Genomic DNA, 27,620 nt, shown 5'->3' on the forward strand with positions numbered 1-27,620 from the left:
ATATTTCATATATATAATAAGTCATTGTAATTCTTTATATAAAATAAAAAATATAAAATATAAAATATTTCTTTATTTTATACACAAAATACAATTCTCAATTGAATTTCTTGAACGTTTTTCGAGAAAAGTTATTCTAAATAAAAGCTTTATAAATGCAAACGAGATACAAAATTTATAAGTATATACATATTGATTTCTCGAGAGAGCGATGAAAATAAGATATTTCTTTGTTATGTATGATCAAGGTGATATTTATATGACACGTATCTTATACACTTGACTACAGGTATGCCGACAGTCGACAGCACCATCAGTTTATAATAGCCTCTCGAAGCGGTAAGATCGTGATTGAATGTTCGCGCATTTCGAATTAAATCTGTGGTTACTTCAACAAATAAGGTAAGACATTAAATTAAATATAAAATACTTATCTCTTTTTCTTTTTTGAATATATGCATACACGAATGTGTGAATGGAATAACAGCCAACTATTTTGTTTCTTAAAAGAGAGACAGCTCTCTTGAATTTTCAAATAAATATATTTCTTTATTGCAAGTACTTTTTTCATTTGCATATAGTGCAACTAACATGAAAACATTTAGACATGTATTATAATAGCATACTGATGATAGCACATTTGACACCTCTCTTGAGATATAAAAAATATAAAATGCAGGTAATTTTTTTGACGTTACAAAACTGTATGTATGTTCAATTTTGCGCTACAGCTATAAAATTATCTCAGAAATACTTAATATTTCCTATATTTGGTTTCTAAAACATTTTTTTTTATAATGAATGCCTAGAGTCAATATTCTCGAACGTTAGATAAATACAATATGTTAAGTTGAATATGTAACAAACATGTATGAAAAACATGCAATAAGTTAACATTTTGTCCGAATACATTTGTATGCCATGGAAAGTGCTAACAAAGTATATATTATCATTTTCATGTTTAATCCGAATAGTTATAAAATTTTTAATAAATTTGATTTCGGGTGGACATGTATTATTCGTTTATTCTTCGTTCGATTTTAATACATCACTCGCTTAAGGTTGAAAGGATAAACACACTTTGAAAGTAACATGTTATTAAACATAAACATTATGCCACGTAAAAAACCAAGCTGTTGAGAAAATTCCTTCATTTCTTATACGTTTCAATGCTTCCATATTTTAAAATTTAAAATATATTTATAAGAAGAAGAGAGAGAGAGAGATCAAAAGATAGATTTTTTAAACTTAAATTTGTTTTGTATGTAAAATGCCATAAAATGCAAGACATAAAAATATGTAATTAGTAGAAAAAATCTTAAAATAATTGAATTTCTCTTCAATTTTCAAATAAATATATTTTTTTATTACCAGTACTTTTTTCATCTTCTATATATGTTACACGTAACATGAAGATATTTAGATGTGTATTATAATAGCATAACTTGATCATCTTGGCATATATAGAAAATATCAAATCGGGGCAATTTTTTCAACGTTACAAATTGTGGGTATGTTTAATTTTGCACTGTAGCTATAAAATTATCTCAAGAAAATGTTTAATATTATTTAGTTTTTAAAACATTATTTTAATAATGAGTGCTTATTCTCACAAACATTAAATAAATAGAATACGTAAGTTGAATATGTAACGAACATGAAAAACGTGCAATAAGTTAATTTTGTGTTCGAATACATTTGTATACCATCACACAAATGCTAACGAAATTTCTTTTAGAACTTTTTCATATTTGAGCAGAAATATTAAAATATTTCTATATCAGCAAAGTTTCAAATAAAATTCGATACATATTTCTTCTTCGTTCGTTTTTCGTTTCTACATCTTTCAACTAAAATATAAATAAACATAGAAATATAAATTTTTTATATATATTAGGAGGAATATTTAAAAAAATGATACGGTTCATTACTTCCTAAATGTAATATTTCATAAATATATTCTTTTCCTACAATTTCTTAACAATTGCGTATTATTGTTTTCAAACTAAATTTTATAAGTACGATTTAAAGAACCAGTTGCCAAAATCGTACTTTTGGTAACTTTCGATTATATAGATAATAATAATAAGTCTTTATTAATTATTTATTTCTTCAAAATGTCTAAATAAGATGTCACTATATCGTTTGCCAACAATACTTTTTTTAAATAATCATACCAATTTTCTCTATAATCCTAATTTCTTTAAGTGATATGATATTTCCCTATAATAAAATATATATACAAACTATAAATATATATAAGAATCATTTGTACAATAATTATTTGGAGTTGTAAAATATTATTTTGAGTATGTAGAAGACACCGTACTGAATTTGAAAAATTCTACTTTGATGTTTCTTTTAAAGGTTTCTTTTAAATTATGTTTTTTCATCAAACTTTGTCGGCATGGGAAGAAATTAATCTATAAGGCTAAACTCTTTTGTATGTGATTCTTATATTAATTGTAAACTTTTTAAGGAGTTTATATATATAGACACACACATTTTGTTTCTAATAAAAGAATCATTTTTATAGATATCTGAAAAAATTTAGGATGTCATTCTTAAAAATATTATTAAGTAGTAGTATAATATACATTGCCACAACAGCGAGTCCTACTGTCGAAACATCCGAAATCGAACAGCGCAGCGTACTAAACTACGATTTATCAGATCATATATTGCCGTTACATTATAACGTGAAGTTAAGATTCATAGATGATTTTCTCTTTAGTGACTGCGTAATCACTATTTATATTATTAATGCAACAAAACACATAAGTTTTCATATACTGGCTCCAATGAGTATAATGAAAACGGAATTAAAGCAAAACGGAGTGATTTATAAAATGAATAAAAATAATTCAAAAATAAATGATGATAAAAACAATATTGCTATGCTCAATTTCGAAGATCTTTTGTCGCCTGGAACATACAATCTATATATAAGGTCTGAAATTCCAATTAATATCGTAGAAGACTCTTTCGAAATTCCGAACATAAACGAAAATGGAGATAAAGGGTAGGTAGAAGAATAAATTGAAATATCGAAAACAAATTGTATATTTGTGCATTCTATGTTTACAATTGTCTAAAAATCATTATTTAAAGCATATCGTTAAAATGTGACAGGTGGTTAATCACAAATCTCCAAACAAAAAACCTACTTCCGTTTTGGAATAAGCCAGAATTAAAAATTTCTTTTGATTTTTCCATAAAGCATCATCGAAGATACAAAGCTTTGTCGAATATGCCGATACAAGAATCTGTACCGATGGCCAATAATCTGATATGGACATATTTTAAAAAGAATCCTTTAATCTCCATAGATAATGTAGCATTTATGGTGTTCGATTTTCATCGGATTAACATGGCTGAAACCGTTAGCATGTGGTGCAGACCGCAATTGATACCGCATGCAAAATTTGCACTGCATGTTATTAAAAATGTTACTATGTATTTCGAAACTTATTGGAATAATTTGAATAAAGTCCTTTTATTTGAGAGCAAAGTGGATCATGTCGCAATCTCGAATTTACAAGATGAAGTCAAACAGATTTTTGGATTTGTCTTTTACAGGTAATATATAAATAAAAATAAATATATTCAATAATAAGGTAATGTATTTTTAATTAGAAAATGATATTAATAACCAAAATTTCGCATACATTTATACAGCATACATAATAGTATAATAATAGTATGATGATTTTTTAGAGAAGCAGATATCATGTATAATGAAAAATTAGATTCTATCGGACGAAAAACGAGAATTGCATCTTTAGTAGCACATGGGGCGATACGAAGATATATTGACAATCTGTTGGATTTTTATTGGTTAAACAAAGGCTTTATTATATTTCTCCAAGCATATATTATCAATGAGGTTTTTTTATCTCTAACTCTATTTGAATACCCAATCAAAATAAATAATAATACAACAATGTGTACAGAAAATTCTTAAATATTTATGTAAATGTTTCTTCAATATTTTTTGAATTGAAATTCAATATATTTTTAATGGAAAACGCTAATTTGAGTCTATGATTACTCGAATCTTTTAAATTCTTATAAATCCATTTAGAGAAATTTAATAAGAAAATAAATGTATTTTAAAAATAAGAAAATAAATGTATTTTAAAGTTAAAATTATTAACACAAATTTGAATTTCACGTTGAATAAGAGTCAGACGTAAATGATAGTGCGTCGCACGTCTCTCTGAAACATTAAGTGTTAATAATTATTAGTAGGAAATGTTTGTAGGCAGAAAATAAGAAGCATCGAGATATGAAGTCTTAGTGGTAAAAGTAGTTTTTTGGTAAATGAAACTCGCGTTTGATTCTCGATTCAGCGACTTCGTTCCTTTTGCCATTTTTCTCGCCAACGCTTCTTCAGAGATGTTAAGAGGATTTTATTAAAAATTTCAAATTGAGATTTAATTATACACTTGGTATATAGACAAAGAAAAATTTGTGCCCGATATACAATTAATCAGTTTCATGTAAAAATTAATTTCCAATCTACTGCACTATCCGCGTCTAGCTCTTATTTACTACTAAATTCAAATTCGTATTATTAACATTGTTATACATAAATCCTTTTAATTCTTAATTGTTAAAATTATTAAGAAAGAATTTTTAATCATTTAATAAACATCTTATAAATACATTTTCATGTAATTATAACGACATTTAATTTTTTATACTATAATACACATTAAATATAGAGACATACTTTATTATACTCGTAGTTTCAAATCTTATAATGTGCAAAATATTATAAATTATATTTAATAGTAGCGATTAATTACGATTGTTTATAAGTGTATCGACAGCTTCTTCGTCTCTTTCTAATTTTATATTCGAATTCTATTTTTAGATTGTGTCAGATTTCCGGATGATGGAATTGTTTATAGTTCAAGTTCAACATGAATTACTCGATCTTAACACTTATATCGATATAAACATTGAGATAGAGGATAGATACTCTTCTGACAATTATATATATACTTTTCTTTCCTATAATAAAGGTATGTACATATACATTGATTATAAACAAATTTATTTGTATAATTCGCAGTTTATTTATTTATTATTATTTTGCTATAATATTTTAATTAATTCTTGCTATGATAATAAAAAAAGAATTTTAAACTTAAAACTAATTTCTGTATATTGTTTCTAATTATAACTGCATGTTTAATTACAACTACAAAAAATATAAAAAGAAATGAATATTATTGATTTCATATAATGATTAAATTTTTATTAAATTTAAATATATTTATTCATAAGAGTAGATTTATCCTTTGATAGACATATTAAAATAATTTTAAATACTATATTTCTCACAGAAACTAGGCTTTATTTTTCAAATATGTAAATAGTTCATTAACGTCAACTATTGAATTGTTAACTATTGAATTGTTTTATTGAGCGTTAGTTGTTCTCATTTGAAGTTTGCTTCCGTTATATAGTCTGGTTATATCAGAGTAGTCGTAGCATTTTGATTAATGAGAATAAGTTCAACATTGCTTTTTGCGTAAGATTTTATTTTTTCTAGATAAGCCCATGGGCATCATGGTACTTGTCATGATTATATATGATTATAATGAATGAATTGAATCTATTATCTCTGTGTAACAGCAGATTTCCTTTTTCATCTCACATTTTTACATAAAGTTATAAATGGTTGATCGCTCTAATATCTTAATGTTACTCAATTTGTATATATCGGGTAGATATCTCAAAAAGCTTGCTTTTACATGAAATTCATCTATAAATCTATATGGTAGATATGGATCTATTAGTCGTTTGTCGACGAACAGATATTCAGATTGCATAATTTTTTTAGTTCAGCCAGCAAAGCATCTCTTTAAGTAACAGCTGATTCGATAACTTAGTTAGATTCTTTAAACAAAATAATTAAAAATTATCATTATACTTTCTTTTATGTCTGTTTTCACCTATCTTATTTTATTTTTTTTTCTTTTTATTTTAATTTTTAATCTTATTATATGTATTGTTTAACTTTCTTCTTTTTTATACCTTTTACTTTTTTTAATGTAATGCTATTACTATTATGAGCAAAAGGAATTTCCTATAAATCAAAAATTTATCTAATCGTTTACTTTCTATCTGCTACAATTATTATATTTCTTGCTTGGTTTTCATTGGAATATACTTAACATTTTTCAACTTTTGTTATAGATTTAAATACACAATCTTTGTTACTTACCAGGAAAGGCACGGAAGTGTAGTCCCTCTCCGATTTTGATGAGCTTTTAATATGTTGTTTTCTAGACAAAAATAAGGGACACGTATTTTTTTATACGTGCCCATACGCGTGTCTAGGCGGTAAAACACCCCTTTGAAGAAAATCAGTTTTTCCTTTCGAGATGAATATTTCAGAAACTATAAGAGGTAGAAAAAAATTTTCAATTAAAAGTGAAGTGGCTTCAAGAGTACTTTACAATAATTACAAAAAAAATTTTATTTTTTTAAATTTTCAAAATACCCCCACCACTAAATATATTTTTTTTAATTTTGAAATTTCTTTATTACCAAGTAAAAGGTTATTTTTTTACGAATCCAACCATATATGATTAAGTTATGTTTCGAAAAGTCATTTTCCAGAATTAATTATAAACCTCCCTATAATACGCTATTCGTATCCGTCCATACGCTCGATTTTTCGCGCAACACATCTTGTTTTTCTGTAATAAAAGATAACTAACACGGATACATTTATCTATGTAATTACGGTTTTTTCGCGTGTATAGCTAGAATAACATTGAGATAACAAATCAAATTTATATTTAATATGTGATAAGATATTAAAACGTTAAGTATAAATAAGCTCAAAATGTATGCATGAAATGACGCACGAGACTCTAAATTTGTTTAATTAAGATAGCACAAGATGAAATAATAATAATAATAATAATAATAATAATAATAATAATAATAATAATAATAATAATAATAATAATAATGATAATGATAATAATAATGATAATGATAATGATAATGATAATGATAATGATAATGATAATGATAATGACATTTATGTAAATAATATTATAAAAAAAGTAATATATATGAAAATTTTGTAATTGTAACATACAATTTTATAAAGATCATCAATAAGAGAGGAGGAGAAAGGATAAGATAAAAGAAGGTGTAAACATACATCCATAATACCCATTTATTAAATCATATATAAATATATAATGCTTTTTATTAAATAGACAAATAAGAAATTTTATAACATAATTGTATAATTCAATTGCACAATATAAATGTATAAATGCATTTGATATAATTATGTACATAAATAAAATTATGGTTTAAAATTGTTACAAAAATGGTGGTCATGAAAAAAATGTTGTAAACATAGCGTTTTCTTACACCATGCACAAGTAATTATACCAATATTGCCGCAAACATCGCATGTTAGTTTAAAATTTTTTTAAAACAAAAATCAACTGGCGTTTCAAATTGTGCTGGTCTATCTTCAATATAACCGCTTTTATGCCATGCATATTTAAATAAATCTCTAAATCTCGGTGATGAAAATTGATAGTGTGTTAAAGATTGCAATTTTAAAATGGCATCTCGTGAATGAAGTTTAATTTCTAAATCTAGAAGTATGACAATATCTGAAAAATATTTTATAAAATTTTTCCACAAACGAAAACCATATACATCTAATGGTTGTCTTTGACCCGTTGTCCCTGCTGGTATAGTTAAAAAAACAATATCTTCAGCAGATTCTGGTTTATTTTTTGTAATTATATTTGGACAATGTCCAGTCCAAGAATCCAATAATAAAACTGATTTAGAATCAACATTTGAAAAATAAACTTCTTTTAACCAAATTTCAAAATGATGTGATGTTAATTTTCCAGATTTTGAGGCCATAACAAAAATATTGTTCTCCTTAAACATTGTTTCTTTTACTCTCGGACCGAATAATCCAGTGGGTTCTTTTAAAACAATAAAAAGAGGTGATAATAATCTACCATCGCCTGAAATTGTTGGTTGTATAGCATAACTATGTGTAATTGCCGATATTGACTGTGCTGTGCACTCTACCATTTTTGTACCTTGGATTGCTAAAGAACGACCACTGTGAAATTCTAATTGAAAACCGCTTTGCTCTGAATTATATATATTTTCATATCCATAACGCGTAATATAATATTTTACATTTTTGATAAATCTATTGCTTTCTACTTCCAGAGATTCTTTTGATTTTATAGATTTTTGTAACAAATTTTGTGACTTTACGGGAAACAATATTATATATAGCTATATATAAAGCTATATATATATATAATATATATAGCTATATATATTATATATAGCTTATTTATACTTAACGTTTTAATGTCTTATCACATATTAAATATAAATTTGATTTGTTATCTCAATGTTATTCTAGCTATACACGCGAAAAAAACGTAATTACATAGATAAATGTATCCTTGTTATCTTTTATTACAGAAAAACAAGATGTGTTGCGCGAAAAATCGAGCGCATGGACGGATACGAATAGCGTATTATAGGGAGGTTTATAATTAATTCTGGAAAATGACTTTTCGAAACATAACAATCATATATGGTTGGATTCGTAAAAAAATAACCTTTCACTTGGTAATAAAGAAATTTCAAAATAAAAAAAAAATATATTTAGTGGTGCGGGTATTTTGAAAATTTAAAAAAATAAAAATTTTTTTGTAATTATTGTAAAGTACTCTTGAAGCCACTTAACTTTTAATTTAAAAATTTTTTTCTATCTCTTATAGTTTCTGAAATATTCATCTCGAAAGGAAAAAACTGATTTTCTTCAAAGGGGTGTTTTACCTCCTAGACACGCGTATGGGCGTATAAAAAAATTCGTGTCCCTTATTTCTGTCTAGAAAACAACATATTAAAAGCTCATCAAAATCGGAGGTGGACACTTCCGTGCCTTTCCGTGCCTTTCCGTGCCTGTTAGTTTTAATTTATTTATACAATATATTTACACATTTATTTACAAACTTGTGTGAATAATGCGACAAAAACATTTAAAATATATTATAAATTAATTTCTTTATTTGTGTATCATTTTAGGCTCCATCATATGCCGCATGTTAGAACGAACATTACCACATAGTATATTTTTAAAAAGAATCATTGAATATTTGAATCATCCGTGAGTAAAATATAATATATTATAATATAATAATATATACGTATAGTAAATTATATTATAATTTTTATATACCTATGAAAGGTACATTATAATATTAAAATACGTACAAATAAATTATGTAAAATGTGATTTTCTTTTTATGATGCTGATCAATTATACACAATTTTTAACATTTTTATCACAATATTAAATTCTATAGATATACTAATCCTATGGGAAAAACTTCCAATTATTTATGGAACGCTATGCAAAATGTCACAGATGAATTAGATTCCGAGTATCAATTTATTATAAAAAGCGCGGTACATTCATGGACTATACAGAGATGTTTCCCCGTGTTAAAGGTGATGCGAAATTATTCGAGCGATGTTATAACTATATCGGCACAATTTCACAGCAAGTTGGATGAACAGAATGAATATTATATACCTATTACTTATACTACGGAGCAAAATTCCAATTTTATCAGAACTTGGTCAAATATTTGGTTAACATCATCGAATTCAAAAATTGAATTCTTTCTTAAGCAAGATGAATGGATCATTGTAAACTTACAACAAACTGGTAAAAATTGAATAATAAATTTGTATTTTCGTATAAGTATAACATATATATTATATTTATAATTGGCTATATATAAAATATAATTTAAACATTATGCTTGTAGCCAAATTTGAGTCAAAGTTTCTAGTCTAATTTGAATTTATACAAAATTTCTTAAACAAGTTTTTAAGTTTTACTTAATTATCACATGTCATATCATTCATTTTCATTATCATATGTCATATCATTCATTTTCTATTTATAAATTTATATCACATATGACATATGATAATGTCATATTTTTTCTAAACCATTTTAAACTTTTTCTTATTATTTCATTTGTTTCTATAATAATTTTACCCAATTTTACACAAAACTTTATCGCATATCGTTGCTTGATAAACACTTCCATGACGAGACAAAACAAACTTGTCACACAAATCAGGTTCGAATATAAACTGTGTACTGAAAAAATATGGATAAAACTTAATAGAGACGTAGCTAAAGATTAATACAAGAGATTTCAAGTGGCGAAAGATAGGTTTTGCTGTTTGGACATGTTTTATCAAATTAGACGTAAAATTTTATAGCCAGACCGTGTGGGGAGTATTAATAATCGCCTCGCATCATACGTTGATAGAACAAATTAAATCAGTAGAAAAGTTCTTTACTATTTTGCGATTTTTTCACATTTGTCAATACAATTTTCATGGTTTTCCAATATTATTCAGTTTATAGAAATAAATTGAAAGAATCTAATAATTAATAAATTAATAATTAATTGATTTGTTGCATAACAGGATACTATCGCGTCTTTTACGATATCGAGAATTGGCGAAAAATTGCGCAATACTTAAATTCTGCAAAATATAAGAATATACATGTTCTCAATCGAGCGCAAATCATCGATGATGCATTCCATTTTGCGATAAAAAAAAAACTTGAATTCTCCATATTTTGGCAACTCGCTAATTATTTGTCAAGGGAAAGAGATTATATAGCATGGTATCCTATGATCAAAGCACTTGAATTTTTGTCGAATATCTTCCCATTCTTAGACGTACAGACTGAATGCAAGGTAAACACAATTATTAATTTTGTTTTTAATTATCTATTAAGACATAAATTATCTATGGTTTAATATAACGATTTCATATATCATAATAAAATGAAATAATTCTTAAAAAAATAGATATATTTAATGATTTTAAAGAAAGAATTTAATTATATATAATTACATATATATACAGGGTTAGGAAAGAATCTGGATACCCCCGAAAATTTTGGAAACTAAGGGTTATGGAGAAAAACTTCAAATACAAAAGTTGTAGGATATCAAACGGAGCATCTCATGGTAACTTTAACTTTGACCTTGACAGCGACTTTGAGGGTTGTTTTAAGGTCAAATTGTTTTTTTTTCAAATGGAACCTTCCATTTTTTATTGCATATTCTTATAGCTCATCTCCAGAGCTTTCCAAAACACTATAATTAAGTTAGTTTTCATTAAGTACTTTCCGAGTTATGAGGCTTGAAATAATTTCTTAATTTTACATAAACCGTAAAATACCTTGTAAAATATTCTTTCTTCGATTACCTTACCTTAATACTTTTATGTACAAAATAATGAAAGGAATCAATTGGTGTAAAGAAAACACATAATTGTTTCAAAAAAAAAAATGTAATTGTTAATTGCAAATTACATTTTTTCTTTCGAAACAATTATGTGTTTTCTTTACACCAATTGATTCCTCTCATTATTTTGTACATAAAAGTATTAAGGTAAGATAATCGAAAAATGAATATTTTACAAGATATTTTATAGTTTATGTAAAATTAAGAAATGATTTCAAGCCTCATAATTCGGAAAGTACTTAAAGAAAACTAACTTAATTATAGTGTTTTGGAAAGCTCTCGAGATGAGCTACAAGAATATGCAATAAAAAATGGGGGTTCCATTTGAAAAAAACAACTTGACTTTGAAACAACCCTCAAGGTCGCTGTCGAGGTCAAAGTCAAGATTACCATGAGATGCTCCGTTTGATATCCTACAACTTTTGTATTTGAAGTTTTCCTCCATAACCCTTAGTTTCCAAAATTTTCGGGGATATCCAGACTTTTTCCTAACCCTGTATATATATTAATATATAAAGAAAATAATTATTACTGTAATATCCTTAAATTGAACATAAATTACAACGCACCGCATTATTATTTATAATATGAAAGAAAAAAATATATATATATATTGTTTTTTTAATTTAATAATCACATTTTATAAATTTTGAAATTGCCATCTTCTTGTAATACAATGTTATTTTCTTGTAATGCTAAGACTTTAGAATATATATTATAAATAATAATGTGGTGCATTGTAATTTATGTTCAATTTAAGGATATTATAGTAACAATTATTTTCTTTATATATTAATTTTTTTGCGTAATAGAATGTTTGCGGCGCGTATTAAAAATTTGAAAAGAGAGAAAGATCATTTGCAGAGAGAGAGAGAGAGAGAAACTGACTCATAATTTTAAAATAAATTTGATATAGCCAGTAATAATCCGTTTGTAAATACTATATTTAATATAATTATAATTATACAGGGTGAGTCAAAAGTATGTTTTAAAAATTTGTGAGCGTGTTCCTGGATAAAAAGGAAGAACAAATGTTCATATGAACATATGGTCGCAAATGCTTTGTTGTCGAGATAATGGACATAAATCAGCAGTATCAAATAATGCTTTATTTGAACGAAAAAAAACAAACAACAATAACAAAATTGTAAACGTTCAAATAAAGCATTATTTGATACTGCTGATTTATGTCCATTATCTCGACAACAAAGCATTTGCGACCATATGTTCAAATGAACATTTGTTCTTCCTTTTTATCCAGGAACACGCTCACAAATTTTTAAAACATACTTTTGACTCACCCTGTATAAAAATTGATAATTTTTGAATTTGAATTCTATTTAAAATCGATATTTGATATGCAACAGATTTAAATTAAGAGAATAATTGATCCTATATCAAATTCAACGATCAATATATGAGTAACCCAAATTCCAAGTGATACAAACTTAAACTTAATTCCGAGTCATTAGTAGAATTCAGGTGCAGATAATAGGATTTATCATCCACCAATATAATTACACTAAAATCGTCTGTTTTCAAGGTCGAGATTGGACCTACATAGTTAAATCATTTATATGCATATTTATGATTAATAAAATGTAAAAGACTTTATTTTTCAAACTTTTATTTTTCGGGCTTACCACTTGACATTTGAGTCATTCTTATATAGACTGAAATATACATATTAAGAATATAGAAACATTTGGATATAAAATATGTATGTACACAGTTATTCAAATAAAAGATCAGTTAATGTGATTATTATAATAGTTAATGCTATAAATATCATAAAATTATGAAAATAAAATTGTCTAGTAAATATGTGTATATTTTTTGAACATACATATTATAGCTGTTCTTTATATAATATGAAAGAATGAAATAAAAAGATGCTATATTTTTTATCAAATTTTAGGAAATACTAGGAGTTTTTGATTTAACATGGTATATATTCACAGAAGATAGCGATGATGATCATACTGAATATTTAAAGCAAGAACTCGCAAAGTGGAAATGTATTCTAAATGATATTTCATGCAAAAGAAGGGCCAATTATCAAATGCAAAAGCATCTGATAAATCCTAAACAAAATAAGTAATCTTTTTACAATTCTTTATACGCATACTTTTATATAATGCAAATGATAATCATATATATCAAACATATATATATATCATATATATCAAAAATAATTCATCAAACTAAAGAAACTATTAACATAATTTTGTTAAAAAATTTTTACTTCTTTTCTGAACTATCTTCTATAGACTTTCGCCTGGATGGAAGAGGTGGACATATTGTAATGGTTTGAAAACGGCAGATCGTGATACATGGGTTAAAGTTTTTAACGATAGTATAAAAGAAATTGATCATACAATTTTAGAATGTCTTGCTTACATTGAAAACCCTAAAATCATAATCAATTATTTAGAGATAAAATTACCAGATAATTTTGCATTTCTTTGGCATACTTTACCTTATCATCAATCCAAATCAGTAAAACAAGCTGAAATTTTAATTGCTAATATTTTTCTTTCTACTCTTGCCAAAAATACTAAGCATATGCTTGAGGACATATTAAATGATTACTACAAAATTAGATGTTTTTACAGGTAATACGATATTATTGTATAAAAATATATAGATATGAAAGTTTATTGTTCATGTTAATTATGAATGTACTGTTTTATTTTTATAGGCGTTTTCTAAGTAAGATTGCGGCATTAACTGTTATAATTAACAATGTGTATTCTAAAGAGCAGTTGGACGAGGTAATTTTAATATATCAAAGTTACATATTTATTTGTTAAATTTTTATTAAAAAATTTACTTTTTACGATGCATCTATACGTGTTTCAAGGTTGATGATACAAACTCTTATGACAGGTAAAGGGACTAAAAATGATCATTTTTTTGACAATAAACTTATGTTCACAATTTCATAATTTCAACGCATGGTCCAAAAATAATACTTTCACATAATTTCACGCCATGATAGAAATGCTAAATCTCTGATAGAATAACAGAAATATGGTCTGACGTTGCCGTGCGTGCAATAACAAATTAACTCACTTTTAGCAACTATTGTAATATATATTGAAATAAAACAAAACAAAATAATTAAAATAAAAATATAAAAAAAACATTTCTCTTGCACAACATTTTCTGCTGCTTACCCAACGTGTAGGAAAAAAGCCCTGTGGGCTAGCCCTTAGCAGGACTCTAGTACGCTTCTACCATGCAGTACTGTTGATTAGGTTGTCTTTATCAAAACTCTAGACTGAAAATATCATTTATTTGCTATCGCGTTGAAACTATGAATTTGCGAACATGAGTTTATTGTCAAAAAATGTTCAATTTTATCCTATACTTAGAAGTTGGTAACAGCGACCATAAAACACTTTGTACATGTTATACATTTTATATATTGTATAATATAATCTTTTACGTATCTTGTTCTATAATTCTGACAATGAAACTCTGACTATGTGATAATGCGACAATTACGAAATCATTTATTGATGACAATTGTTAAAATAATCTCTTTTAGATTAAAAAATTTATTAAAACAGAGATTGAAGAACCAACTCTTTCCTATGTTGAACGCAAGATAGAAACACGCTGGTCGGAGATCGAAAGACAGAAAGAATTTCTTCAATATTTGTTCATCAAATAAAAATGTAAACATTTATAATGCGTCGAACAGTCTCGAGACCATAGCATAAATGTTGGGGATAAGATATATAAATTGGCATATGTAATTATTCAATACTTTCATATAATTATTAATAATTTTTTAATGGTTTTTAATTAATTTTGTAAGTAATTTTTACATTATATATTGATTATCTTTGTAATGCAGATTTAATATTTCTATACGTATGGTTGATTACTTTTTATGTAATATTTATTGTACATACATATATGCATAATAATAAACATAAACATAAATATATATGTATGTGTGTATATATATGTGTATATATATATATGTATATATATATATATATATGTATATATGTATATATATGTATATATATATATATTTATATATATGTATATATATGTATATATATATGCATATATATGTATATATATGTATATATATGTATATATATACATATACATACATATATACATATATACATATACATACATATATACATATATATGCATATATATGTATATATATATATATATATATATATATATATATATATATATATATATATGTATATATATATATGTATATATATATATTTATATATATATGGTATACATATATATATGGTATACACATATTTATAATATGCATATATATATATATATATATATATATATATATATATATATATAGTACATATATTTATGATGTGCATTTATGCTATTAATTATGTGTCTTTAAATGTGTAACTTTGTACTTAAATTATATAAAAATCAGAATTCAGATGTATTAAATAAATATAATATGTATTAAATTTAATATATGTACGAAAATAAAATACGAATATAAAATTATATATTTCTATAACTCGTTATTGTATAATTATTATACAATAACATTTACTATTATAATTTTTAATTTAATCCAAGAATGAGAAGTAGATAAATGATTACATTTTTTTAATCTTTGTGAATGGGGTTCTTGCTAATATATATTTATATAATATTAAATATTTAGCATTACATAAAAAGATTAATTAAATGTGTTACTAATATTGCATCCATGCTTATATTTTCAATAATTGACTGAAACAGTAATATTTGTTCGATATTAACAAATTCAAATTTATTTTATGCTTTATATATAATGATGATCGGTAGTAATGATGAAGGTTGAGAAAGGAAATGTTTTTCGATGTTTAAATCTGTAAATCTTAATCTCTTCAGTAAAAAAATGGATCAAATCGGAATACTCATGACCAATATTCCTTACATCTTTCAAATAAAGAAGTTATTAATAAAGAGTGAAGAAGTGTATATTAAGGTTTCTTTAATTTTTCTTTTTTCTTTGCCATGAAGAAACACTGCAAGTAAGTAAATACCCGTTTATAGGATCATTTATTACTCAGACAATTAAAATAAAAAATGGCATAGAATAAAAATAATTTTTCATAAACATTGTAAGTAATTAGGTTTTATTCTATGCATCAAATAAGGATGCTCGTTATCTTGTTTTACAATCCGTTTATCATTGTAATTGTCATAATAAAGAAATAAAAAGTCAGATGACATGGTAGTCCGCAGTTGAACATTCCGAAATTAGAGAAATGATATTAGACATTACCGCAGAGTATCATAACGAGAAAAGTATTATTTTTTGGATTGATGAATATATCGATGTATGGACCAAATATTTCAACCGTAACATTAAAATTCTGTTTGTCATTCATTTTTCGAACATGCAAAAACGTTAAAATATGATCTCAATATATTTCCTGATTTTATTTACAAATGATTTTGGATGTATACATGTAGAATCCGATAAATTAAAATACTTGGAAACTTTATTTGATGATACCGTATGTTTCGTTTTATTTGGTATTTCGCGTTTGTCAGTTCTTATCATACATTCCTCGCATACATTTTTAGTACTTAGTAAGTGTAAGCTCATTCGTAATATTAATTGTATTATTCGTAATATAATTTTTGTAATATAACACTTTGACATTTTCTTTCAAATATTATTGAACATTTTAAATATTCTAACATCATACTAAACTGTTATGAAGTTGTTATATAGTAAAATGAACGATATGCAGAAATTTAATTACAATCAATATTGTTATTGTTACATGCACTAATATAACAAATTTTCCTAATTAATACCTTATTATATCCTTATTTAATTGCCTCAGTTGTTAAAAATTACATTAAAATACTCGAAAAATTAATTAACTTATTTTTAGAAAAAGTATATTTATATTATCTCAATTACTTTTTTATTATTTAATTTTCTTGAATTAGAAGGAAGAAATAAGACATTAAAATTTATTAGAAACTGTATACTGACACTTTATTCATGCTATGCATGCGCGAAAAATCCATACATATACTAAGAGAAAAATTAGTAAGTATTATAAGTAATAGATTTTTAGCGACAATTATATTTAAGTTATTATTACTATAGACACTGTGTATTATGATGACTATTAATGCATTCTCAATTTCTCTGCTGATTAATTTAAAATTAATTCTATGTAGAGGAATAGAGAGAAAGAGAGAGAGATTATTTAAATGTAGCAAACAAATTAGACCAGTACATTAACTTGCGTATGAATTAGTGTCATATAAATAGGAAATAAAATTTAAAATACCTTAACTGATACGATACAAATATATATTCTCTTGTATTTATATTTCATATATATAATAAGTCATTGCAAAAAGGTAATTCTTTATAGAAAATAAAAAATAAAAAATAAAAAATATTTTTTTATTTTATACACAAAATACAATTCTCAATTGAATTTCTTGAACGTTTTTCGAGAAAAATTATTCTAAATAAAAGCTTTATAAATGCAAACGAGATACAAAATTTATAAGTATATACATATTGATTTCTCGAGAGAGCGATGAAAATAAGATATTTCTTTGTTATGTATGATCAAGGTGATATTTATATGACACGTATCTTATACACTTGACTACAGGTATGCCGACAGCCGACAGCACCATCAGTTTATAATAGCCTCTCGAAGCGGTAAGATCTCGATTGAATATTAAATTTGTAATTAAATCTGTGGCTGGTTCAACAAATAAGGTAAAAGACATAAAATAAATATACAATAAAATACATATCTCTTTTTCTTTTTTGAACATAAGCATACACAAATGTGTGAACGAAATAACAGACAATTTTGTTTCTTAAAAGAGATATTTCTCTTCAATTTTCAAATAAATATACTTCTTTATTGCAATATTTTTCATCTTCTACATATTGCGACTAAATGAAGAGATTTAGACATGTATTGTAATAGCATAATTTTACCTCCTTGATATATAAAAAATATAAAATCCAGATAAATTTTTTGACGTTACAAAATTGTGTGTATATTCAATTTTGCACTGTACCTATAAAATTATCTCACAAATGCGTAATATTACCTGTATTTAATTTTTAAAACATTTTTTTTATAATGACTGCCTAGAGTCAATATTCTCAAACATTAGATAAATAGAATATGTCAAGTTGAATATGTAACGAACATGTATGAAAAATATGCAATAAATTAATATTTTGCCCGAATACATTTGCATGTCATAGAAAGTGCTAACAAAGTTTATATTATCATTTTTATGTTTAATCCGAATAATTATGTCAATAAAACTTTTAATAAATTTAATTCCAGCTGGACATTTATTGTTCGTTTATTCTTTGTTCAATTTTAGTACATTCTCTTAAGGTTGAAAGGACAAAAACATTTTGAAAATAATACGTTAGTAATACAAACTATATTACGTATAGAACTTAGTTGTTATGAAATGCAAAACACAAAAATATGTAAGATGAAATCTTAAAAATAATTAAGCTTGAGAGAAATAAAAATTATGTTTATTGTTTTCCCTTTTTCCGAATTCTCTAAATTACGTTTTTCATGTATCCTTATGTTCAAGCTCAAGGAAAATATTTTATATGCCGTTTCAATAAGTTTTCTATTTTTAAATTTTATTATATTTATATTTTTATTTAGCATTATGTTTGCACATGTTATGTTACTAATAACGAAAACGGTTTTATATAGGCACTCAAAAGGGACTTAGCATGTCATTATTAAAATTATTACTAAGTATTAGTACAATATGCACTGCCGCAATGGTAATAATGAATCCTATCAACAACGAATCGGATGTCGTGAGGCATAATGCATTAAACTACATTTTATCAGACTATAATATACTACCATTGCATTATGACATAAAGCTACAATTCCTCTACTCTAATGTCTTCGGTGAATGCGTAATAACTATTTATATTGTTTATGCAGCACAATACATACATTTTCATGTACCGGATTCGATAAATATAACAAAATCGAAATTAATTAAAAATGACAATGGAATGAATTGTACAATAATATCAAGAAATTATGATAAAGACAATATTGTTGTGCTCAATTTCAAGAATGTCCTATTACCTGGAATGTACAATCTATCTATAACTTATAAAATTAAAATTAATATAATAAGAGAGTCTTTCGGAACCTCGTACATAAAGGAAAATGGAGATAAAGAGTAAGTAGAAGAATAAATTGGAATATAAAAAACAAATTCTCAGTATTTGTGCATTTTACGCTTACAATTGCCCAAAATTAATCATTATTTAAAGCATATTGTTAAACTGTGGCAGGTGGTTAATCACAACAGGTATCCAAACAAAAAAACAGCAAATATTTCCGTTTTGGAACGAGCCAAAATTAAAAACTATTTTTGATATTACCGTAATGCATTATTCAAAATACAAAGTTTTGTCGAATATGCCAATACAAAAAACTGAATTTAAATCAATCAGTGATATATGGATACATTTATACAAGAATGTTTTGATTTCTATAGATAATATAATATTTGTGGTGTCTGATTTTTATCGGCTCAATTCGACTGAAACCATTAGCATGTGGTGCAGACCGCATTTGATACCGTATGCAAAATTTGCGCTAAATGTTATTAAAAATGTTACTATGCACTTGAAAAATTACTGGATTAATTCGAAGAGATTCATTGGGTGGACCCTTGTTTCATCTGAGAGCAAAGTGGATCATGTCGTAATCCCAAATTTACAAGATGAAGTCAAACAGACTTTGGGATTCGTCTTTCACAGGTAATACATATAATTAAAGATAGATATATATTCTATAATAAGTTAGTATTTAATTCAAAAATTATATTAATATTTTTCAAACATTTATACAACATACATATTAATATAATGATTTTTAGAGAAGCAGATATCATTTACAATGAAGAATTAGATCATATCGGACGCAAAACGATAATAGCACACTTAGTTGCACGTAAGATAATACAAAAATATATTGGCAATCTGTTGGATTCATTTTATTGGTTTGAACTATGGTTAAATGAAGGCTTTATTATATTTCTCCAAACATATATCATTGATGAGGTAATTTTATTTCTAATTCTATTTAAATATGTAATCAAAATAATTAATAGTACAACAACGTGTACAGAAAATTCTTAAATATATTTGTGAATCCTTTTTTGATATTTTTTCAATCAAAAACCTTGCTAACTCTTATGATTACTTCAGTTTTTTACATTCGTATCTATTTTTCAAATCCGTTTAGAGAAATTTAATAAGAATATGACATGTACTTTAAATTTAAAATTATTGACATAAATTTGAATTTCACGACAAAAGGGCCACGAATGATAGTGCGTCACACGCCTGGCTAAAACATGACGTTAATAGTTATTAGTAATTGATATTAATAATAGATATTAAGTAATAGTTATTAGTAATAGATATTTGTAGGCAAAATGAGAATCTGCTTTTATTTGTTGCGAAATTCAAATTTGCATTATTATTGTATTATACATATAGAGCCTTTTAATCCTTAATTAATAAAATTATTAAGGAAGAACTTGCCTTAATAATTTAATTAACTTACAATCATTTCACAAAATCTTATAAATATATTTTTTATGTAATTATAACAACATTAAATTTTTTAAATCATATCACATTAAATATAGAAACACATTTGCTTAGTTTCAAACTTTATAATGTACAAAATATTACAAATTATGTTTAGCAGCGGTAATTAGATTATAATTGTTTATATATGTCACCAGCTTCTTTTTCTCGATTAATTTTATACTCGAATTCTACTTTTAGGTTGTGCCAGATTTCCGGATGATGGATTTGTTTATAGTTCAAGTTCAACATGAATTACTTGATCTCAACACTTATGTCGATATAAGTTCTGTTATAGAATATGATAACTATCCTGAAAATTATATGTGCACTTTTCTTTCCCATATCAAAAGTATGTATCAATTGTAATATATAACATTATTTAATAAATTAATTGTAATATATAACATTATTAAATAAATTAATAAGCTATAATTCTCCCAATTATTATAGAGCAGTCAAAAAAATTAGATATAAACAAATTTATTTGTAATTCGGAATTCATTTGTTTATTATTATTTTGTTATAATATTTTATAACAAATTAATTCTTACTATGTAAGAAAAGATATCAAAAACTTAAGACTAATATATATTGTTTCTATATATTGTTTCCAATTAATACTGCACATATTTAATTACAACTACAAAAAAATATGAAAAGACATAAATATGATTTTTTATAAGGATCTAATTTATTAAATTTAAATATGTTTAAGAAATAATATATTTTCGTTCTAGGTTCCATCATATGGCGTATGTTAGAACGAACATTGTCGCCTAGTATATTTTTAAAAGGTATCAACGTATATTTTAACATTCAGTAAGCATAATATATTATAATATTATAATGATATATATACATCAAGAGAAAACCAAAGTATATGATAGAATGTTTCCTTTCTTTTATTATTTAAAGGATATACATATTTGAAAAGTCTCAGATTTACGCTGTTATTTTTATTTATGAGTGTTTTTCGAGTAAATTTCAATTCGAGTTGTTCTTAAGAAAAAAAAAAAAAATTATATATATATATACAGGGTGGACCATTTTAACCTTTAATGGAGAATAACTCGAAAACCAAGCCCGGGAGAGAAAAATGTTTCAGACAAAAGTTGTTTGATTTCGAGGGGGCCATAAGATGGTATCATTGGTTTGACCTTGAAGAGTTATTTGAAGGTCACATGAAGGTCACCTTCAATTTCTTAAATGGAACCTACTATTTGTCATTGCATATTCTTGTAGCTTATCTCGAGAGCTTTCCAAAACACTATAATTAAGTACCTTTTCGTTAAGTACTTTTTGAGTTATGAGTCTTGAAATAATTTCTTAATTTTACATAAACCGTAAAATATCTTGTAAAATATTCATTTTTCGATTATCTTACCTTAATACTTTTACGTACAAAATAATGAGAGGAATCAACTGGTGTAAAGAAAACACATAGTTGTTTTGAAGAAAAAATATGTAATTTGCAATTAACAATTACATATTTTTTCTTAAAAGTAACTGTGTTTTCTTTACACCAATTGATTCCTCTCATTATTTTGTACATAAAAGTATTAAGGTAAGATAATCGAAAAATGAATATTTTACAAGATATTTTATAGTTTATGTAAAATTAAGAAATGATTTCAAGCTTCATAACTCGGAAAGTACTTAATGAAAACTAACTTAATTATAGTGTTTTGAAAAACTCTCGAGATGAGTTGCAAGAATATGCAATAAAAAGTAGGCGGTTCCATTTAAAAAATTGAAGGTGACCTTCACGTGACCTTCAAGTAACTATTCAAGGTCAAATTAATGACACCATCTTATGTCCCCCTTGAAACCATACAACTTTTGTACAAAACATTTTTTGTAAAAGGCGTAGGAAAAGAGATATTTGGGACATTATAATGGCCCACCCTGTATATACAGGGTGTAGTCTCACATGTGTGTCTTCCGCACATGCCATACATATAATATTTTTTGTAATGCCTGTTATTTCCGCACTACTAGTGCGATAAAGTAAGTCATAAAGGTGCTTTTCTCGCATTAGTGCGAGAAATAACTACTTTTGCATTTTTTCGCTATAACTTTGAAACAAGCGACTTTAAGGCATATGTGTATTAAGACTTTTTGACTTAGAATGACACAAAGAATACACAGTTTCAGTGTGGACATCACGTTGCGGGACACCCTGTATATATATATATATATATATATATATATATATATATATATATATATTTAAATTTATATATTAAATTATAAAAATAATATATATGTATTAAAATTAAAAAATTTCTATATATCTCTATGTGAGGTTTATAACATTAAAATACGTAAATAAATTATGTAAATTGTGATTTTTTTTATGATCCTGATCAATTATACAATGTTTAATATTATTGCCACAATGTTAAATCTTATAGACTTGCTGAGCCTATGGAAACAACCTCCGATAATTTATGGAAGGCTATGCAAAGTGTCATAGATGAATTAGATTCCGAGTATCAGTTTAATGTAAAAAGCATGGTACATTCGTGGGCTATGCAGAGATGTTTTTCCGTATTGCAAGTAATGCGAAATAATTCAAGCAATGTTGTAACTATATCGGTACAATTTCCCAATAAATTGGATGAAAAACAATATTACATGTTCCCCGTGACTTATACTACGGAATCGAAGCCCAATTTTACCATAACTTGGTCAAATATTTGGTTAACACCATCGAATTCAGAAATTGAACTCTTTGTTGAGAAAGATCAATGGATCATTTTAAACTTACAACAAGCTGGTAAAAATTGAAAAATAAACTTATATTTTTATTTATTATTTATTATACTACATATATAATTTTAACATTGTGATTATAGTCAAACCAATTTAAGTTTAAACAAAATTTCTTGCACACTAAAGTATTTCAAAATTATTGAATTATCATATATAAGCTTTTAATTATAAATAATTAAGAAACATACTAAATCTCATATATATAAATAATACAAGTTACTTCCACATATACTATACAAATATTGAAATATCATCAATTGTATATTTAATCTCGAGATATTTTTAACATTTCATAATATATTTTATCAACATAAATAAAAGATTATAATAATCGACAAAAACAATTTGTTTTATAATAGGATACTATCGTGTCAATTATGATACCGAGAATTGGCAAAAAATTGCGCGATACTTAAATTCTGAAGAATATAAAAATATACATGTTCTCAATCGAGCGCAAATCATCGATGATGCATTCCATTTTGCGATAGAGAAGAAACTTAAATCCTCCGTGTTTTGGGAACTCGCTACTTACTTACAAAAAGAGAAAGATTATATAGCATGGTATCCTATGCTTAAAGCTTTTGAATTTATGTCGAATATTTTCGTACTCTTAAAATCTCATCCTCATTTAAAGGTAAACAATAATAAATTTTATTAAAAAAATTTCCTATTACGCCAATGTATAATATATATCATAATCGTGATTTCATATATATAATAATATTAAAAAATAATTCTTTAACATTAAAATAATTTTTTAAAAATTAGATTCTTATAGAGAAGTGAAAAAATAAATTTAATTATATATTCCTTCTTTGTCAAAAGTAAAAAATTTCATGTTAAAAGACGGTTATGTTTTTAAATTTAATAACTACATTTTTTAGATTTTGAACTTTTCGAATTACTATTTCCTTGTAATATTAGTATTATAGAATTTCCATTATAAATGAAATAATTTATATTTAATTTTAGAAAATTATAGAATGCAATATAACAATTATTTTTTATTATATTAATTTTGTTCCGTTATAAAATTTGCGGCGATATTAAAAACTTTATAAAATATTTTGTAGAAATTTACTTGTACTTTAAATTTTATTACATTGTATACAGTACATATTAAATTTGTAAATATCTGTTTTATAAAAAATAAAAATTTAGAAATTTGAAATTTTTTAAATCGATATTTGTGTGCAATATGCAATATTAAAATAAAACAATTAAAAAAAGAGAATCTTATAGCAAATTTATCAATCGACAAATCAATGTATATAGAGCGATATATACATATTAATAATGCATGCATTTAAATGATATGAAATGATATAAAATGATATAAAATATATATTATTCAAATAAATGATCAGTATATTTGGATATTGTAGTAGTTCATGCTATAAAATTTTATGTATTTATTAAAATAAAATTGTCTGTAAAAATACATATACACTTGCACATACATTATATCCGTTCTTGTAAATTATATGAAAGAGTTAAATAAAAAAATGCTTTTTATCGAATTTTAGAAAGTGCTAAAACCGCTTGAATTAACGTGGGATCTGTTCAGCGAAGATAGCAATGATGATCATATTGAATATTTAAAACAAGAACTCGCAAAGTGGAAATGTTTTATAAATGATATCCCATGTAGAACAAAAGCAAATCAACAATTGCAATGGCATCTGACAAATTCTGAAAAAAACAGGTAATTCTTCTTATAATACTTGATTATTTATCGAGATATTTTTTATATTGTACAAACATTTGAGAAATTAATTATCACTTACATCAAAAATATTTATATAACACTAGAACAGTTAGCACAATTTCGTTGGGCAATTTTTACTTCTTTTCTTTGTCTTCTAGACTTTTACCTGGATGGAAGAGGTGGACATATTGTAATGGTTTGAAAACGGCAGATCCTGATACATGGGATAAAGTTTTTAATGACAGCATAAAAGAAATTAATCATGCAATTTCAGAATGTCTGGCTTACAATGAAAATTCTGAAACCATAATGAATTATATAAAGATGAAAGCACCAAATATTTTTGTAATTTGTTGGCGTAATCTACCTTGTTTTCAATCCAAATCGATGAAACAAACTGAAACTTTAAATGCTAATATTTTTCTTTCCACTCTTGCCAAAAATACTAAGCATATGCTTGAGAACATATTAAACGATTTCAGACCAATTATATATTCTTACAAGTAATACGATATTATTTTATAAAAATATATAGATCTAAAAGTTTATTGTTCATGTTAATTATGAATGTACTGTTTTATTTTTATAGGCGTTATCTAAGTAAGATTGTGGCATTAACTGTTATAATTAACAATGTATATTCCCAAAGACAGTTGGACGAGGTAATTTTACTATATCAAAGTTACATATTTATTTGTTAAACTTTTATTAGAAAATTTATTTTTTACGATGCATGTATATGTGTTTTAAGGTTGATAATACAAACTGTTATGATAGGTAAAGGGACCAAAAATGATCATTTTTTGACAATTAACTTATGTTTACAAATTCATAATTTCAACGCAAGTCCAAAAATAATACTTTCACACAATCTAGCGCCTTGATAGAGATGATAAATCTCTGATAGAATCAACAAAAACATGATTGCCGTGCATGCAACGACAAATTAACTCATTTTCAGCAACTGTTGTAATATTTATTGAAATAAAATAAAACAATAATTAAAATAAATATATAAGAAAAACACCTCTCTTGCACAAATCCTCCGCTGCTCAACCAACGTATAGGGAAAATAGCGGGCTAGCCCACGCAGGACTAATACGCATTTACCACGCAGTAGCGTTGAATAGGTTGTCTTCAGCAAAGCTTTGGACTGAAAATATCATTTAGTTGCTATCGAGTTGAAACTATCAATTTGCAAACATGAGTTTATTGTCAAAAAATATTCAATTTTAGCTCCTATACTTTAGAAATTAGTAACAACGACCATAAAACACTTTGTATATATTATATATTTTATATACAATCTTTTACGTATTTTGTTCTATAATTCTGTTAATGAGACTCTACCTATGTGATAATGCGACAATTACGAAATCATTTACTGATGACAATTGTTAAAATAATCTCTTTTAGATAAAAACATTCATTAAAATAGAGATTGAAGAACCAATTCTTTCCGATGTTGAACGCAAGATAGAAAAACGTCAGTTGGAGATCAAGAGACAGACAGAATTTCTTCATTCTTTGTGCATCGATTAAAAATATAAAGATCTTTAACGCATCGATTGATATTGTGCATCATGATAACAATGAATGGTATCCTTAATCTCTCTACGGTCGATTAATTTAGAATTAATTCTATGTGAAAGAAGGGATCTTCAGTCATAGTGATTAAATGAATTATATTATTGGGTACAAATTAATGTCACAAGTAGGAAATATAACGTAAAATATTTTAAGTGGTACAATAGAGAGAGAGACAACTCTTCTTTATTTACTTTCTTAAACTTTATATTAAATTCTTGAATTCTTTAAAAAAGACAAAAATACATAATATAAAATACTACTAGAATGTTTTTATATTATATATAGAATATACGATTCCTGAATTAACTTTCTCTTAGAAAAATTATCTTTACAAATAAAAGCTTTAAATATGAAAATGGAGTACAAAGACTATAAACAAGTATATACAAGTGCTAATTATACAAGTATTAATTTTTATCGATGAGTAAGATATTCCTATATTATAATGCATAATCAAGTTGGGTGTAAAATATTTACATGACACACACACACACACACACACACA

At 25.3% G+C, this 27,620-nt stretch overlaps 2 protein-coding genes across 7 annotated transcripts; both read left to right on the top strand.

Annotated features, from left to right (window-relative positions):
- The first annotated feature begins 316 nt into the window (after positions 1-316).
- Positions 317-27,091, top strand: LOC145972775 (aminopeptidase N-like). Of its 6 annotated transcripts, XM_083101690.1 has the most exons (14): positions 317-402; positions 18,032-18,141; positions 18,731-18,817; positions 19,124-19,613; positions 19,729-20,199; positions 20,319-20,502; positions 21,238-21,388; positions 21,777-21,858; positions 23,454-23,818; positions 24,174-24,451; positions 25,344-25,522; positions 25,684-26,028; positions 26,115-26,187; positions 26,942-27,091. In XM_083101690.1, the coding sequence occupies exons 4-14, from the start codon at positions 19,144-19,146 to the stop codon at positions 27,065-27,067; spliced, it is 2,724 nt and encodes a 907-aa protein (XP_082957816.1). In that variant the 5' UTR covers positions 317-402; positions 18,032-18,141; positions 18,731-18,817; positions 19,124-19,143; the 3' UTR covers positions 27,068-27,091. The 6 variants fall into 6 exon arrangements, with proteins under 6 accessions (XP_082957816.1, XP_082957815.1, XP_082957819.1 ...); XM_083101689.1 differs by lacking the exon at positions 18,731-18,817; XM_083101693.1 differs by lacking the exon at positions 18,731-18,817 and having other exon boundaries at positions 19,367-19,613.
- Positions 2,898-13,476, top strand: LOC145973171 (aminopeptidase N-like). Its single transcript, XM_083102409.1, has 8 exons — positions 2,898-3,022; positions 3,133-3,382; positions 3,725-3,886; positions 8,811-8,889; positions 9,118-9,199; positions 9,399-9,763; positions 10,543-10,820; positions 13,294-13,476. Exons 1-8 carry the CDS (start codon positions 2,898-2,900, stop codon positions 13,474-13,476), a joined length of 1,524 nt encoding a protein of 507 aa, XP_082958535.1.
- Positions 27,092-27,620: the final 529 nt, after the last annotated feature.

The sequence above is a fragment of the Camponotus vicinus genome, unplaced genomic scaffold, assembly GCF_025532165.1.
Source record: "Camponotus vicinus isolate PSW18456_S1 unplaced genomic scaffold, iyCamVici1.0 SCAF_6, whole genome shotgun sequence".
NCBI classification, from domain to species: domain Eukaryota; kingdom Metazoa; phylum Arthropoda; class Insecta; order Hymenoptera; family Formicidae; genus Camponotus; species Camponotus vicinus.